The 14,744-nt window shown below is 41.3% G+C and overlaps 1 protein-coding gene across 2 annotated transcripts in view; it reads right to left on the bottom strand.

Annotated features, from left to right (window-relative positions):
* Nucleotides 1-14,744, bottom strand: part of LOC149260346 (rsm22-cox11 tandem fusion protein 2, mitochondrial-like) — a 561,260-nt gene that overhangs the window by 426,048 nt on the left and 120,468 nt on the right. For both annotated transcript variants that reach the window (XM_089420322.1, XM_089420323.1), the window contains exon 5: nucleotides 10,017-10,111. In XM_089420322.1, the coding sequence (XP_089276448.1) occupies nucleotides 10,017-10,111 (95 nt within the window). The remainder of the gene's footprint in view (nucleotides 1-10,016; nucleotides 10,112-14,744) is intronic.

Below are 14,744 nucleotides of genomic sequence, written 5' to 3' on the forward strand. Positions count from 1 at the left end.
AAGAGGGGCAGATCAGGCTCATGCAGAGCCACGTCATCTTTCCGAACTAGGAAGGAGTGACGTAGTGGCCAGGAGGAGCTGATCTAGCTCACGCAGTGATTGCGTAGAGCTAGAGGAGCTCAAATTCTTCAGTTGTCAGGGCTGGGGGAGCAGAGCAAATTCGATCTGAGGATTTGATGGGGCGTTGTTGTTGCTGGTGCAGAATAGTGTCTGTGGAGACAGAGCCGAGGTAGAGGGAGTCACTGCCTTGACAGATTTCTAGCCAAAGAAATCTAGATCCGAGTTGCAGCAGCAAAGGAGGACTGGAGAGGAGTGATTCGACATTTGGCTAGAGAATTTCTGTGAAGGAAATCAGGACTTAGAGGGAGTCGAGAGGAGCTTGTTCCTTAAAGGGTTTCTTGCGCCAAAGAAATCCAGATCCAAGTCTTGCTGGATTAGCAGCATGAGAGGAAGAAGAGAACCTATCCTATATTTGTTGAGCAGAGATGGCAGTCAATGGACTGAGGGATTAAGATAGATTGGATCGAGCTTCCAATTTTGTCATCTGGAAGTCCGGGATCCTAGCAGTCCTAGACAAAAATCGCATCAAGGACTATGCCTTGAAAGTAGTTGTTGTTTGGTCAATGTTGATCCATTAAAGAAGTACGAGGGAAGGCGAGGATGACAATTGTACCATGAGTGCTCATGCGCCTCCGGAGAAGAGGTGGGGCGACATGGAGTTGTAGTTGAGAGGACTACATGAAAAAGGGCAAGATCCTTGAGGTGCCCAAACTCTTGGATCACATACAGCTACGAGAGCCCTTAATGACAGTAGCAAAATGACGAGTGTCGATTGGAGAGAGGTGTGATGTAGCGATAATGGCAGAGCTAGAGTGCCAAAGTCTGAGGCAGCGCAATGGATGTTGTAGCAGTGCGAGAGGCACAGAGCTGGTTGGAACAGCGAAGTAGCGGCAGAGGGTTAGCACAGATTAGCAGCAAAGGTAGCTTCAACATCACGAGGCATCCAAACTGACTAGCATGTCAGTTTTTGGGTGAAGTTTCAGTTGATTACTTCTCAGCAACTGAGTTGCAGTGCAGTAGTTAGAAGTGGCAATGTTATGGCCAACATGAGGCACCATTTTGAGAGGGAGTTGTAGTACAGATGTAGCAGTGGCAGTGGCAGAGTCATGGGCAGCAGTACAGGAAGCAGCAGTGTAGTGGATGAAGGGCATCAAGCCAAGCATCAGCAACACAGAGGACCGATGTAGTGGATCAATGTAGTACTTCTGTTGAGAAGTGTTACTAGAGCACATTCCTTGCTAAGAGGGATTGTTGATTTTGGGTAGCATCGGATGTGCTCTAGCTCTAAAATTTTGTGGAGGGGCTAGAACCTAAGTTACCGGAAACGGTTACCCTAACCCCCGAAACGGCGTTTTCCCGTTTCAGATACGGATCCGGGAACAAAATGCCGAAAAAACGCCAGAAAAATGTTTTGGTGCCGTTTTTGTTTTTGGATACGGGAAGTTTTTTTCAAATGGAGTTTTTGTAGAAAAAACGTGCTGTTTTAAAAATTTGAAAACGTTTTCTGAAATTTTAAAACGTATTTGGAAAAATTTTAAACGTTTTACAGCAAAAAAAAACTGTTTGAGGTCCGCAAATACCGCATCCATTTTTTTTGGCAGCCATATTCCATTATTGTATATCAAAATTTTATCAGGGATCGCTTCTTAAACCGAATGAATGGTAATCTGGAAAATTTAATGGGCCGCCTTCACATTACAGCTAAGCACCTTGCCAATTCGCATCGTTTATGCAGCGGCCGAGTATGATAAATTGGACGGAACCATGTTAAAACAAGTTATGAGCTCGATATTTCATGGGTGGTCAGCTAAAGGGATTTTTTGATATAATTAATGCATCGAGCTTAGAAGGGGCCAAAAAGTATTTCAACACTACATCTCTTTTCGTTGAACTCTGGTCTTTGAGGACGCGAATACAGGTTCAGTTTTCGGGTCCACGAAGATATGGTTTACAGGAGATGATTTAACCATGCGGTTGACCTGAGCGTTGTAGAGAGAGCCGTCCATATTATGGCGTTTTGGTCAACCTCATGATGGGGCCATCCCCATTATCTAGTATCAAGGGCATTGATGTGGCCACCAAGTCCATCTAATTTCTTCATGTTGTGTTTTGTGTAGGCTCTATTGATCTATTTCGCCCATTTAGGATACTTTTATAATTCTCTCAACATATGTTAGAATAAATAAAAATAATATTTTATTTTGTGAGGTAGGTTGAACTATTTATAGTTCTTTCCAACGTCTTGTAGAATAAACAAAAATAATAATTCATTTTGGACCTTAATGGCAATAAGCAAATCTTTTTTTGTCTGGAGAATCAGTGATTTGTTCTGGTGCAGATGTTTTTATAATACTATGCCATCATGTAGTTTTGATTAACGTGTGTTTGTTCCCGATGAAGTTCTTTGCAAGTTAGTAAATTCACTCTCTTGGTTTCCGATTGAGAAACCTCAAACCTGTTCTTGAAGTTATATAAAAAAAGTTAATTACTTGCCATTTTCTTGAAGTTTCATTAACCCTGTTTTACTGTTTTTGGATGTATTAATATATTATGCTTTTCTTTGAGGCACAATTCAAATTTTATCGATAATCGTTAATGATGTTGACAATGTTGAATGGTTATGGCATATGTTGAATTGATGATGATGAATCATGATAGATCATAGATGATAATCTAGATTCTGAAATATGAATGGTAATATGAAATTCTTATTTTTAAAATATATATATATATATGTGTGTGTGTGTGTGTGTGTGCCGTTTCCTGCCGTATCGTATCCAGATTGTTTGAAAATTTGTCGTATCCGTTTCAAACCCCGTACCCGTATCCGTTCCCGTATCCGTTTTCTGGTAACTTAGGCTAGAACACATGAGATCTCCAAGACCCATAAATCATTTGGAGAAGTTCCACTCGAATGAGGAGTTATTAAAATAAGTAATATTTTTAATGGGTTCCTAAGTCTAAACTTGGGAAAATAAAAATATTAATGGATATTAATAAGAAGAATATGGATTTTTTTTACAAAATATTAGAGTGGGAAGACTTCCGGAGCCGAAGATGAACCCTAGCATTGTCGCCGCCTCCTCGCTTTCGGCCGCCGTCTGGCCTCGGGACGGCCCTGTCGATGCAGGAGATGCGCCTTTCATTCACGGATGTCTGGCTTTCTTCACCTCTGATACGCTTGTTTTCCAACATATTCTGGAAGCCCCCCTCTCCCTCTTTTGTTTAATCCTCGGCCCTGTAGCTGACAGATCTTGGACCTGTGATGCCGCTTCTCGCGCTAGCCGCCCCCTTCAGAATGCAGGTGTAGTGGCTAAGGAAGAACGCGCAGAGTACTCTCTTGTCTATCCTCAGGCGGCGGCCCCCGGGAAGAATTACTCCGCTCTGGAAGGAGGCCCATTCATATCAGCGCCCTCTCTGTCCCCCCAGAATAGCGAATACTCTGTTCTAGATCTTCAAAAAAAATTTAGCTTCCTGGATCTGCCTGGACGGATCATCCGGAAGCTCTCCTGGGCGGAACGCATTGACAGATTCATCAATCTTTGGACCCTCTCCTCTTCTCCTCACAATCCCCTATGGCAAGTTCAGGAGGAGAAGGCCCTACAAAGCTCCAGCCTTCTCTCATCTTGGATCTGCAAAGGAAAGCAGAACCCTGATCTTTCTGCCGAGTTCCAGATCCAGATCAGGCTTATCTCCGGCAAAACTCTGCTACATTGGGTAAGCTCGTCGGATCTTGTGCAGGACCTCAAGCATGCTCTGGATCTCAAGTTGGGGATACCCTCTGCAGCTCAACGACTTCTCCATGAAGGTAAACAACTTGAGGATCCTCTCCCCTTGTCTTTTTACAGTATTCAGAGAAATGCATCCATTACTCTTACCCTTCGCTTGAGAGGGGGAGCTGTTGGACAATCATCCTCAGCTAAGACGTTTTCATACAAAGATGTTGTCCATGCTCAGATGCCTAAGAAAACAGTTCCACCAGTTCAGGCTCCCAAGCCTTTTCTGGTGGACAAATTGGAGGAAACCCCCTCCATTGAAATCATGCATCCAACGCTGGATGAGCAAACCCAAACGTTTGCAGAACAAGCCATTATTTGCAGGTTCAATGGGCTCTGGCCGCGTACAACAGACCTTTACCAATGGATTCACTCTAACTGGACCAACAATTGCAAGGTGCTGTTATGCTCAAAGGGCTTCTTCATTGTTGTGTTTGTTCTAGATGAGGACTACCAGAAAGCCTTAACAGCAGGCCCATGGTTCTGGGGCTCAGCAGGTTTATTCCTCACCCCTTGGTTCCCAGATTTCGATCCCTCTACAGCAGTCATCACCAAGCTCCCCATCTGGGTCAGACTTCCAAATCTTCCAGCGCACCTATGGCATTTTGCAGTATTCCAAGGGATCGGAAATTCCCTAGGCCGCTTTCTAGACACAGACGTCTCCAGAGGGGAAAAAGGAATATATACCTTTGCCAGAATCTGTGCAGAAATCGACATGAGCAAAGGTCTCCCTGACCAGATCAATCTCAAAATTGGAGACTTCCATTGGACTCAGACCCTGGACTACGAGAACACAGCCTTTCGATGTCGTAACTGCCATCACACAGGGCACCTTAAGGGCTCTTGTCCCACGATGCCTGCCCAAAAGAAGAAAGTCAGTCCTAAGCAGAAATCCAAAAGCTGGAAGCCTCATGATCCTCCCCCCATGGATGACTTTGATTTCAGCTCGGATGAAGAGGAAGAGGATGAGGAAGGAATGGAAGCAAAGCTGGCACAGGATCCGCCCTTGACTGATCCCAAGGATTCGTCTGTCCCTCCAACCTCACAGAAAAGGAATCATGAATCCTCCACCTCGGATTCAGACAAGGAGCCCTCCCCGTCAGCTCAGCTCAGTGTGCAAATCATGCCGGTTCAGCAAAGTCCTCTTGACTGGGTCAAAGTTGGTAAAAAGAAAGGAAAAAAATGCCGTATAACTGATTCTACACATGTTGGGTAGAATCCTCTGTTCTGCTCTGGCTCATCTGTTCTTCTTGTTTCTTCGTGCTCAGCACAGCTCTCTTCTCTTTTCCTTTTTAGGGGCCGAGGTGGATAGTCTTTCCTTTCCGGCAGCCTGTGTTCTTGCCTCTCTTGGCTGTATCTTCTTATTGTACCATATTTCCTCTTAATAGAATTAGTTTTTACTGAGAAAAAAAAAATAAGAAGAATATGGATGAGAAACTTCTAAGTGACAAGGATCAAGTCTGTTTTAATCTTAGCTGTTAATTAGGGACTTAATCTCGATCATTGATTTATCAATAGGAAAAGTATAAGAGGAGGCTTGAGGGTCAGTTGGAGATACACTTGAGAGATCAGTCAGTTCGATTTTTCTGGGGCGAGGTTTGCTAAGAAAAATGAACAAGTGATTTGTAGCAGTAGAGGGGCAGGGATAGTTGAGGTTGAAGGATCTTCTCCAGGACCTCGAATACACAGTAGAGAGAGGCAGAGAGACGCCAGAGGAGGTAGCGCAGACCTTGGGAGACTGACGCTGGGCCAAGAAGGGCCCACGCATTTCTAGCGCTGGGATAGAGCCACCCTCCAGCAGAAATCTGAATTCAGCCAAGGAGCAGCAGGACCAGCCAAGAAAGTTGACATCAAAGCTCCAGGGGGCAGAGGAGGCAGCGCAGTGCTAACACAGCATCCCAGTGTGCTCCACGCGGGGCCACGCAGCTACTGCGAAGGGGCAGCACAGTTGGAGTTAGGGACAGCCAATCCAGTTGCCGAAACGGAGAGATTTTGTCGGGTGAAGTGAGGTAATCTCACTTAGGTTTCTGCCAATATATTTTTATCTATGTAACTGGATTGTTGAGAGGGCATCCAGAGTTGTATTCAAAACTACGGCTTAATAATAGAAAACCCTCAGAGTTGTGGCATCGGTTTTCCCGCATTGGGTTTTTCCAGGGACATTTGTCCAAAAATAACAGTGTCCCTTGTGTATTTGTCTCATTCTTTTTTCAATTCATGATTTGTATGTATGTGTAGTCTGCAATAGTGTTTTCATCGTTGTTTAATAATTAAATAACTTGTTGAATGTAAAAACAAGTAGGAGATGATAAACCAGTGATTGCAGTAGGATTTCTGATGTGTAGATTCAGAAATTTTCACACTAAGCAGGTTGAACTTGAAGTCTATACAGATACCCCTCGTAAACTCTAATCCTCACTACAGTCTCTAGATTGGCTCCTTCTGGGCAAATGAACACTTGCCCCCTCCAAAAGTTAACCTCGTAGCCTTTGTCCTCCATGACTGAGATGGACAAAAGGTTCTTCTTTAGGTCAGGTACATAGAGTACCTCCTATGCATCAAAGGACCCTCCTGACTCAAGTTGGAACTAAATTGTTCCCTGTCCCTTCACTGCATACTTGACATCATTGCCAAGCTCAATATGGATCCTTGAGTCATCCACTACAAAACTACTGAATAGCTCACTAGCCTCTATCTTGTGATGGGAGGTGCCACTGTGCAAGTTCTAGGCGGTTCTAGCAATGGTGTCAGTAGAAAGGCAAGACACAAGTGAAAAGTCACTCTTGAACTTGGAAGCAAGTTCGCTTAATTGTGTCTTGATTGTCACTGCAACTATCTACGATTTCCCTTTGCTCTTCTGCTTTTGTGGATACGGAGAAGCAAAGTGGCCATTCTTATGGCAGATATAGCAATTTATCTTTGCTCATATCTCTCTTCTACTTGAACTGTTGTCCCTCTCCCTGACTATCACCCTTCTTGATGGAAACTTTCCCTTTGGTCTTCTTCATTTTGTTGATAAGGAACAAGTTTTCATCTGTTGTTGCTCCTCCTTGCTTATTGCTCCTAGACTCTTTACGAGTCTCCTTTTTTATGCAATCATCCCAAAGTCTCTTCCAATTGAGAATATGTTCTTGAGCACAAACGCCCATGATGAATGGTTCCTGGCCTTGTTGAACCTATTCAGAGCAACATTCACTAGCTCTGCATCCAATACAACTTCTCCAATAACTGCAAGTTGGTCACAGATTTGTGTGATCCTCATAAGGTAGTTGGTTACATTGTCGAAGGGGTTCATTCTACACTCTCTGAGCTTAGTTTTGAGAATCATTTTTCGACTCATGTTATCACTTTGAAAAAGCGATACTAAGGCATCAAACATCTCCTTAGATCTAGTCTTTTCTACAACATGTGGAATCAGATGATCCTTAATAGCTTCAAGGATCACCCTTTGTGCCTTTATGTCCTTCTTATCCCATGTTGCCTACATAGTAAGGTCTCCTATTGTTAGTGTCTACATGCTCCTTGAGGCCTACATTGGAGATGGAGGAGGGTTAGACACAACTTCCCACAAGTCTTGCTTCATCAAGATCACTGAGATTCTTCCCTTCCATGGCAAGAAATTCGAAAACCCATCAAGTCGATCCTCAACTTTCATACTAGTTACTGACATCATTGTCCTGTGTTTTATTACTGAAGTAACTTGAAAATTATAGATTTGTTTTTTTCTCAGAGCTAGAGCCCTAAAGCCATGTTAAGATATCCTAAAACAATGGCTTTGAGAATTAATCAATCAAACAACAAACATGAAAATTATAGTTCACATGGAAATCGAGGCAACCTACCCTCATATTCGTACGATGGTACGGAATCTGTATGGTGATATAGAATCCATACAAACTGCGGTGCAGACTACTCTGTTAGGTTGTTTGGCTACTCCTGTCTTTTCTACTAACTGGTTGCCTATCCATTGAACACTAGTTTCCTTCTCCTTGTTGAAATTCTCGCCAATGGCTGAAAATCAGATCTTTAATTTTCTCCTTCACTCACGTGACTTGTGAAATGAATGTTCAAACTTCAGTGTCTCTGTTATTTTCCCTCTCTTTCTTTTATAACTTTGACATGATCCAAAAACCTAATATTCAACGATTGAGATCTAACCCTGAGATCCATGGCTCTCTTTTAATTAAATTATTAAGTGACCCACTTTAGTCACTGTATTAATTAAAAATCACTTTAATAAAAGAACGTTCACTTTATTAATTAATTAATAAAGTGAACTTCTGAAAAAGCATAGCATGCCTTTAAAGACGATTTCCATAAGTAGACACCCCCACGGAAATACTTGTCTGAGCTACAAACACTAACATCAATTAGAGAGGATATCTATAGATTGTACATTCAAGTCACTTGGACTTCCCCCTGGATAGGCCTGCGCTTGAAGATGTCCTTCTACCTTCAGTATTTCCAAGAGTTATATGATGGCATCATCGTCTGCCCTCCATACACACGTAGACATTGGATGCACTCACTCAAGATCCCTTTGGGCCAACTTGGGTTGTTTCTCATCGACTTTGAGCGGAGACTAACCATCATATACAAGATCTAATAAGAACTGCCAAGTGTGTCACCTTTAGGATCCAAAGACAGAGCAGCACCTTATTTTTAGGTGCCCCCCTATAATATGAGATCAAAGAATGCTACCGCTACCTCTGTAGAGATTCAGGAGGATCCTCTCTACCTTCTTCTAGTATCTTCACCAAAGATGCCTAGCCCTCTTCACCAGGGAGATATTCAAACATAGACATTAGACCCTACATAACTTGCCTCACTTGGGGACGATTCGGACGATCATATCATATTTCCAAGTTGATCGAACTGATCGAAGGAACAAGCAACGAGTTAAGTTCCAAAGTATTTCAGATAGTAGAACAGTGAGACCTTAGATATCCCCTCAGGCCCCCCCATTTGGGAGGCCAAGCAATATCCTCGAGACTGTTGTGGAGGTGTCGAACAACACATCAATTCACTCACACCTAGAGTATTAGAGGGATTAGTTCTAGACAGTTCCCAAGCAAGTTTCCCCCCATAACGAACTCCTCCCCAACCCCAACGGAGTAGACATACACTTATCTAGAGCTTCTTTCCTTCGGCCTCGGATATTAGGAGTATCCCTTGCTCCTACATCCCCCCCCAAAATCGTGTATCCAAACACCACATTGGATCCAAAAGACTCCAATAGCAAACCAGCGCCATTGTTGCCCCCCTCATCATCAGCTAAGACACTGAAGCATTGACATCATCGATCTCTAGCCCTGGACTTATTCACTTAGTCTTCTACATCACCGGGGACCTTTGATCCGGTTATATACATGTCTATGAAGTTGTCCTATGGTTGTATCCTTCATTACCTCATTTTATCCTAGATTTAGCTTTGGCATTTTCTAGGAGTTGTGTTTGCACTCCCACATTGTACTTAACTAGATATATCCTTTAGTCCCATTGACCTACTTTTGTGGTCATTTGTTGGACATTTATAAAATTATCTTATCTTATCTTATCTTATCATGAGGAACCACTAATCTAATTTTATTTAATACATCAACATAAATGTCATTTATTATGTATGACTTTTTTCTCACTTTATGATATTACAACATTAATCTTATACATAACATTTATTATCCATAGATAAAATAAAGATTACAATGTCTAACACTTCCTTTTAATGTTCATTTCATTTTCCTAACTCCTAAAATATATCAGAATTTCTCAAACTTATCATTTTTTAGTGGTCTAGTAAAGATGTCCACTACTTGATCTTGGGACTTGCAATAAATCAATTCTATTAATTTCTTCTACACTTGTTTTCCGATACAACCATGATGAATCTTGACAAGTTTTGTTTTCAAATGATAAATTGGATTCTTTGTAATCATGATTGCACTTTGATTGTCACAAAATAAAGTTGTTAGTTGCATTTGTAGAAGCTTCAAATTCCATAAAATTTTATGTAGCCATACTGCTTCACTCCACTACCAAGAGGAAAAGCATAACCAGTTGTAAATTTTCATTTTCCAATATCACCTGCCCAATTTGCATCTCAAAAACCTTACAACATGAAATTATCGTTCATCTTAAGTACAATACCAAATTGTGCAGTACAATTCATATATGCTATACCTCGTAGAAGATTCCTACTGGCGTAGGACATTGACTTGGATGGTTCCACCAGGTTTACATCTGTTATAGAATGGGACCAGATTGCCCGCAATGCCCTATACCATAAGAAAGATGTTATCCATAATCAAGGTTAGAAATCTAATATAGCTGATTTTGGAACTAGATTGAAAAGATGGAAGACAAAAAGGATATCAACTATCCTTGAACTTAAAATATGCAAAAACCATGATAAACTCAGATAATCCTTACAGAAATATGAGTTATAACCTCATCTAAACCACATAGGAGATTGTGATATTCAACATACCTGAATATTTCTTTTGTGATAGGCACAACTATATCACCTCTATAATTTTTCTTCAATACAACATAAAAATATCCAATATAACATCATTCTTTTTATGGAAAACAATTTGATCAACAGGTTTTATCTGGAATATTTGTGCTGCTTCAAAGCCATGCAGCATAATAGGGTGCAATATATAAGTTTGGCCTATTAAGGCACAAAAGATAGATTACGAAGCAGATTTTTTAAATGTATATGGTAAATTTAAATCCTAAAATTTTCAAGACCATGGATATCTGATTTACCACTAAAGAAATAATACAAGATGATCAAATAGCCTGAAAAGAGCAGCTTGCTGATTGCCTAACCATGCATCCTCATACTGCTCAAACTAGCAAGGGACCTAAAGGGGGTCCCTGAAGGGAAAATGCTAGACCAAAGGCAACAAATGGAGACTTAGCCCACTGTCACCTCAGCTAAGGCTCCCTACCATTTACGGACTTTCACCGATAGGAGCAGACCCAGTATATTATGGAGTCACCAATGAAGGATAAAATTTAAATCAATGAGTGGATGTGTGGTGACCCAAATGATTCCTTAACAGAAAAGGTTGAAGGATAAAGCTTGCTTGCTTTTTAAGAAACGTACAATGACATCTAGGAGAGGAATGAGAGGATTTAAGGGTTAGTTTTAAGGGATATGATTCATGAAAAGGTTTCCCAATCCCTAAAATCCTTATTGAAATTGGTATCTCGGATGGTTGTTGAAAATTTGTCTTTTCAAAGGAACGGGACCACACGAGACCAGGTGGACCCAGCCTAGGTTAGGAGGCAAGAGTTTAACAACCAATGATGTTCTTAACCTAGACAAGGAGGGGGAAAGGATCAAAGAAATAATTTTCAGTTAAAGGCGTTGAATTGATCCTATGAGGCACTAACCTTGGGGATACTAGGGCAAAGTTTGATCTCGAAGCTAGGGCTTGGCTTTTCTCACAACTCCACCATCGGAATGGACTCAAATTTGGACTTGAGGAGACACCAGCGCAAGACAGGCTACGAGATCGAACCTTTTGGAGGAATATTTTGTCAGGAAAATGATGCCCTAGGTGACCTAATTTAGCTAGACCTAGGAAAAGGTGAAAAGGGTATGATTTTAGGTGACCAACTCCTGGTAGATCAGTGCCTTAGTCTTGGGAGAATGGATTCTACGATGAAAATGAGTGAGGACCTTTGGTTCTTGGTCAAGGAGGCCACAAGACTACTCCGCTAGCCTTCTAGGTCAAAGAGAAGTAATCTTGCAACTTTTATACTACGATGTGCAAAATTTGATAGCTTATCAAGATCAATTCATTGATAGAATTACCCCTAGAAGATTTCGTTCACATTACATGGCCCATACATTGAGAGATGCTATAATAGAGACAAAATTCCACAATTTAAAGCAGTAAATGCATGCAGCAATTAGCCTTAAGAATAGTGAAAATCCCAATCCAATGTATATGACAAAGCAAAACACGAATAACATTAAAAGCATGTACTTACATGTAATAGAATAAGGGAAAGCGAAGAAGAGTCCCAGCTAGGGACAAGAGTCAAAAGGAGAAAAGAAGGACTTGTCAATGGTCAAGTGTTTTGGTTATGGTGAATTTGGTCATTAAGTGAGTCAGTGTCCTAAGAGGAAGAAGGACAAGAAGGGGAAGCAGAAAGCTACTTCAGCAGAGATCGAGGATTTGTCTGCCAAGTTGGAGGATGAATTCACACTGATAGCAGCAATTCCTCCAGGAGGAGTATGACACTCCAATTTTCTAGATCGGGCAGTGTTCGAGGAAGGAGCAGCAAAAATATCTAGATCTAGCCAGGGAGGGCTTGATCAATGGATCAAATCCAGTTGTTGTGTATGTGATTCCTCAGTGAGACCATTAACTTTGCTACGGGAGCCCAAGTATCATAGTAGCAGTGAAATCGACACACAGGGTTGCAATGATAGCAGCAACACAGAGGCAGGAGGAAGGCAGTGCAAATTGGCTAGTTGCAAAAAGCAAGGTGCAATTCCAACCAAAGACTCCAGAGTAGAGGCATCAGCAGTGTGAGATCAAAATAGCGTAGTGGAAACACAGTTTGGTTCAGCTATAGTATGTAGCAGGTGAATCAAAGTAGCGCAGTAGCATGGTGCATAGTGATTTCCAGTTTCTCAGTGGCAGTGGAAGATCTCTTTATTTGCAGAGGAAGGATGTAGTCTGTCTAGTAGTGCAAGTTTAGTGAGGCAGAGGGAGCTTCCAAGGCACAAGGTACTTTGTTAGATCAATTTGCAGAGAAGTAGTTCCCAGTTTGATGGTTTGATTTCCAGTGGAGGCTGAGTTTTTTCCTAGCAGTGCGAGTTTGCTGGAGATTGTCATTATGCAACTACAGAGGTCGATTCAGGGTCTCAAAGGGAGGCCAAATTGATTTGTTAGTAGCTTCCAAGAGGTCAAATTAGCTACCAGAAGTGAAGGAATAAATTTATCGAAGGTTTGCTAAATCATGACAACCAGTTGTATCACAGATGTCAAACACCAGCAGCGTGGATCAATTTGGCTACAACATGTTCCCACAGATCAACAAGTTGCAGATATACTCACTAAGGCCTTGGGTAGGGCAAAATTTGTCTACTTCGGGGAGCAAATGGGAGTAGTGAAGAACACCTTCCTTGTTTAGAGGGAATGTTAATTTTTGGAGGAGCAACATAATGGTGTTGTAATCTAGATTGGTGTCTAAGAGGCTAAGGAACATGAGATATCCAAAATCCAGAAAAGGTTTCGTCAAAAAAGCCTTAGAAACACCTCAATTAGATTAATTAGCCTATAATTCAACATTTCCTAAGTCTAACTTCGGAAAAGTGGTTAATTAAATCAGATTAATTGAGGGAGGTCAATTTTTCTCTAAAGACTTCCACAAAACTTAATTGACAGAGTCAAGATGATCATAGCTATTGATTGAGATGTGATCATGATCATTGGTTGCCCAATAAAAGATTATAAGAGTAGGGTCAATGGGGTTGGAGAGACACAGTTTATTGAGAGAGCAATTTGACTACCCAGTTGCAGTGATTTAGCAAGGGCGTAGTTGAAGATAGGGAGAGAGTCAGCAGCAGGGGTTCAACAAAGATTTGGGAGCAGGATTCCAAAGGAGATTTCCTCAATATTTTCCAGTGCAAGAGTGACAGGAAAGGGAGGCCGAAAAAAGCTAGTCCAAGTAGTCAGTTTGATAGTGTGAGTGGCAGAGGATCTTGTTTCAATGAGCCAGAGTCGGATATCAACCGAATGCAGAGCGAGTGGGCCTAGAGTAGTCCAAGAGCCAATACGACTTGCTGGGAAAGGTTCCCAGTGGTTGTACAAACTTTCGAAGGCAAGCAGCTCACATTTCCAGTCAAGAAATGTGAATAGCCAAGGAGTGTGAGTTTGCTAGGAGAGGCAAGATCCAGTTGCAAAGGCAGATAGTGACTCTTTAGATTATTTTGCTAGTGGAGATCAGTATTTGCCAAAGGTTTGCAGTGAAAGGCAACCAGTTGTAATATTTCTAAAATTGTTGAATAATAATAAAACCCTCATCTGCTGAACTGGTTTTCCCTTCAAGGCTTTTCCAGTGACATTTCTTCAAAAACAACAATGTCAAATTATTGTGTGTGTGTGCATTATTTTCTTAGTTCCAATACTTTATCTTCCACAACTTATTTTATTTGTGAAAATTGCAAAAGTGATTTAATCGTTATTTGCCAAATTAAAAATTCAGAATACAAATAATCTCTAGTAGACAAAAGATTAAATTCCAGTTATTGCAATCGTGGAAATTTCACACACCTGCCTAGGTATATAAGCGAGCCCTCATTTGTAACAATATCTCATATCAATTCTCTTATACATTATTCGATATAAATATTTTTATCCTCAATGGATGTCTTGATTTTCCAATTATTTTGGATTACTCAACCAGTTACAAATTCTATTTGTTACATCGGCCCAGCTAGATTTGTTCAAGTGGACATGTCGATCGAGCCCTTTTTAGAAAAAAAAAAAAGAACAAACCATAATTTAAGGTCCTTCAGGTCATCCAAGCTATTGTTTTAAAGCAGCGGTCACACACACACACACATATACATACACCAAAGGCATTGACCAAATCCACATTTAAACTGTTGTCTATCCAGGAGCGCTCCACAGGTCTGAAAATTCATGTCAGTCTGCTGTACATTAACTTTAACAAGGTACATTACAGCGGTCACACTGCTGTTTGAGAGTCTATATGTGTCTAATCTAGAACTGTATTTTGTGTCTGGTAACTGCAGTCAATTGCTAATTGCAAGTGCTCTTTCTGCTTGTTGTGGTTTGTTGGAGTAATATCCTCATGCACTCGGGTGGTCCTCTTTTAATGAGGATGAAACAAACTCACAGAACAGCTCTGGAATGG

The sequence above is a fragment of the Pinus tabuliformis genome, chromosome 6, assembly GCF_031772625.1.
Source record: "Pinus tabuliformis cultivar Carrire ecotype Pingquan chromosome 6, CPIR1, whole genome shotgun sequence".
NCBI lineage: Eukaryota > Viridiplantae > Streptophyta > Pinopsida > Pinales > Pinaceae > Pinus > Pinus tabuliformis.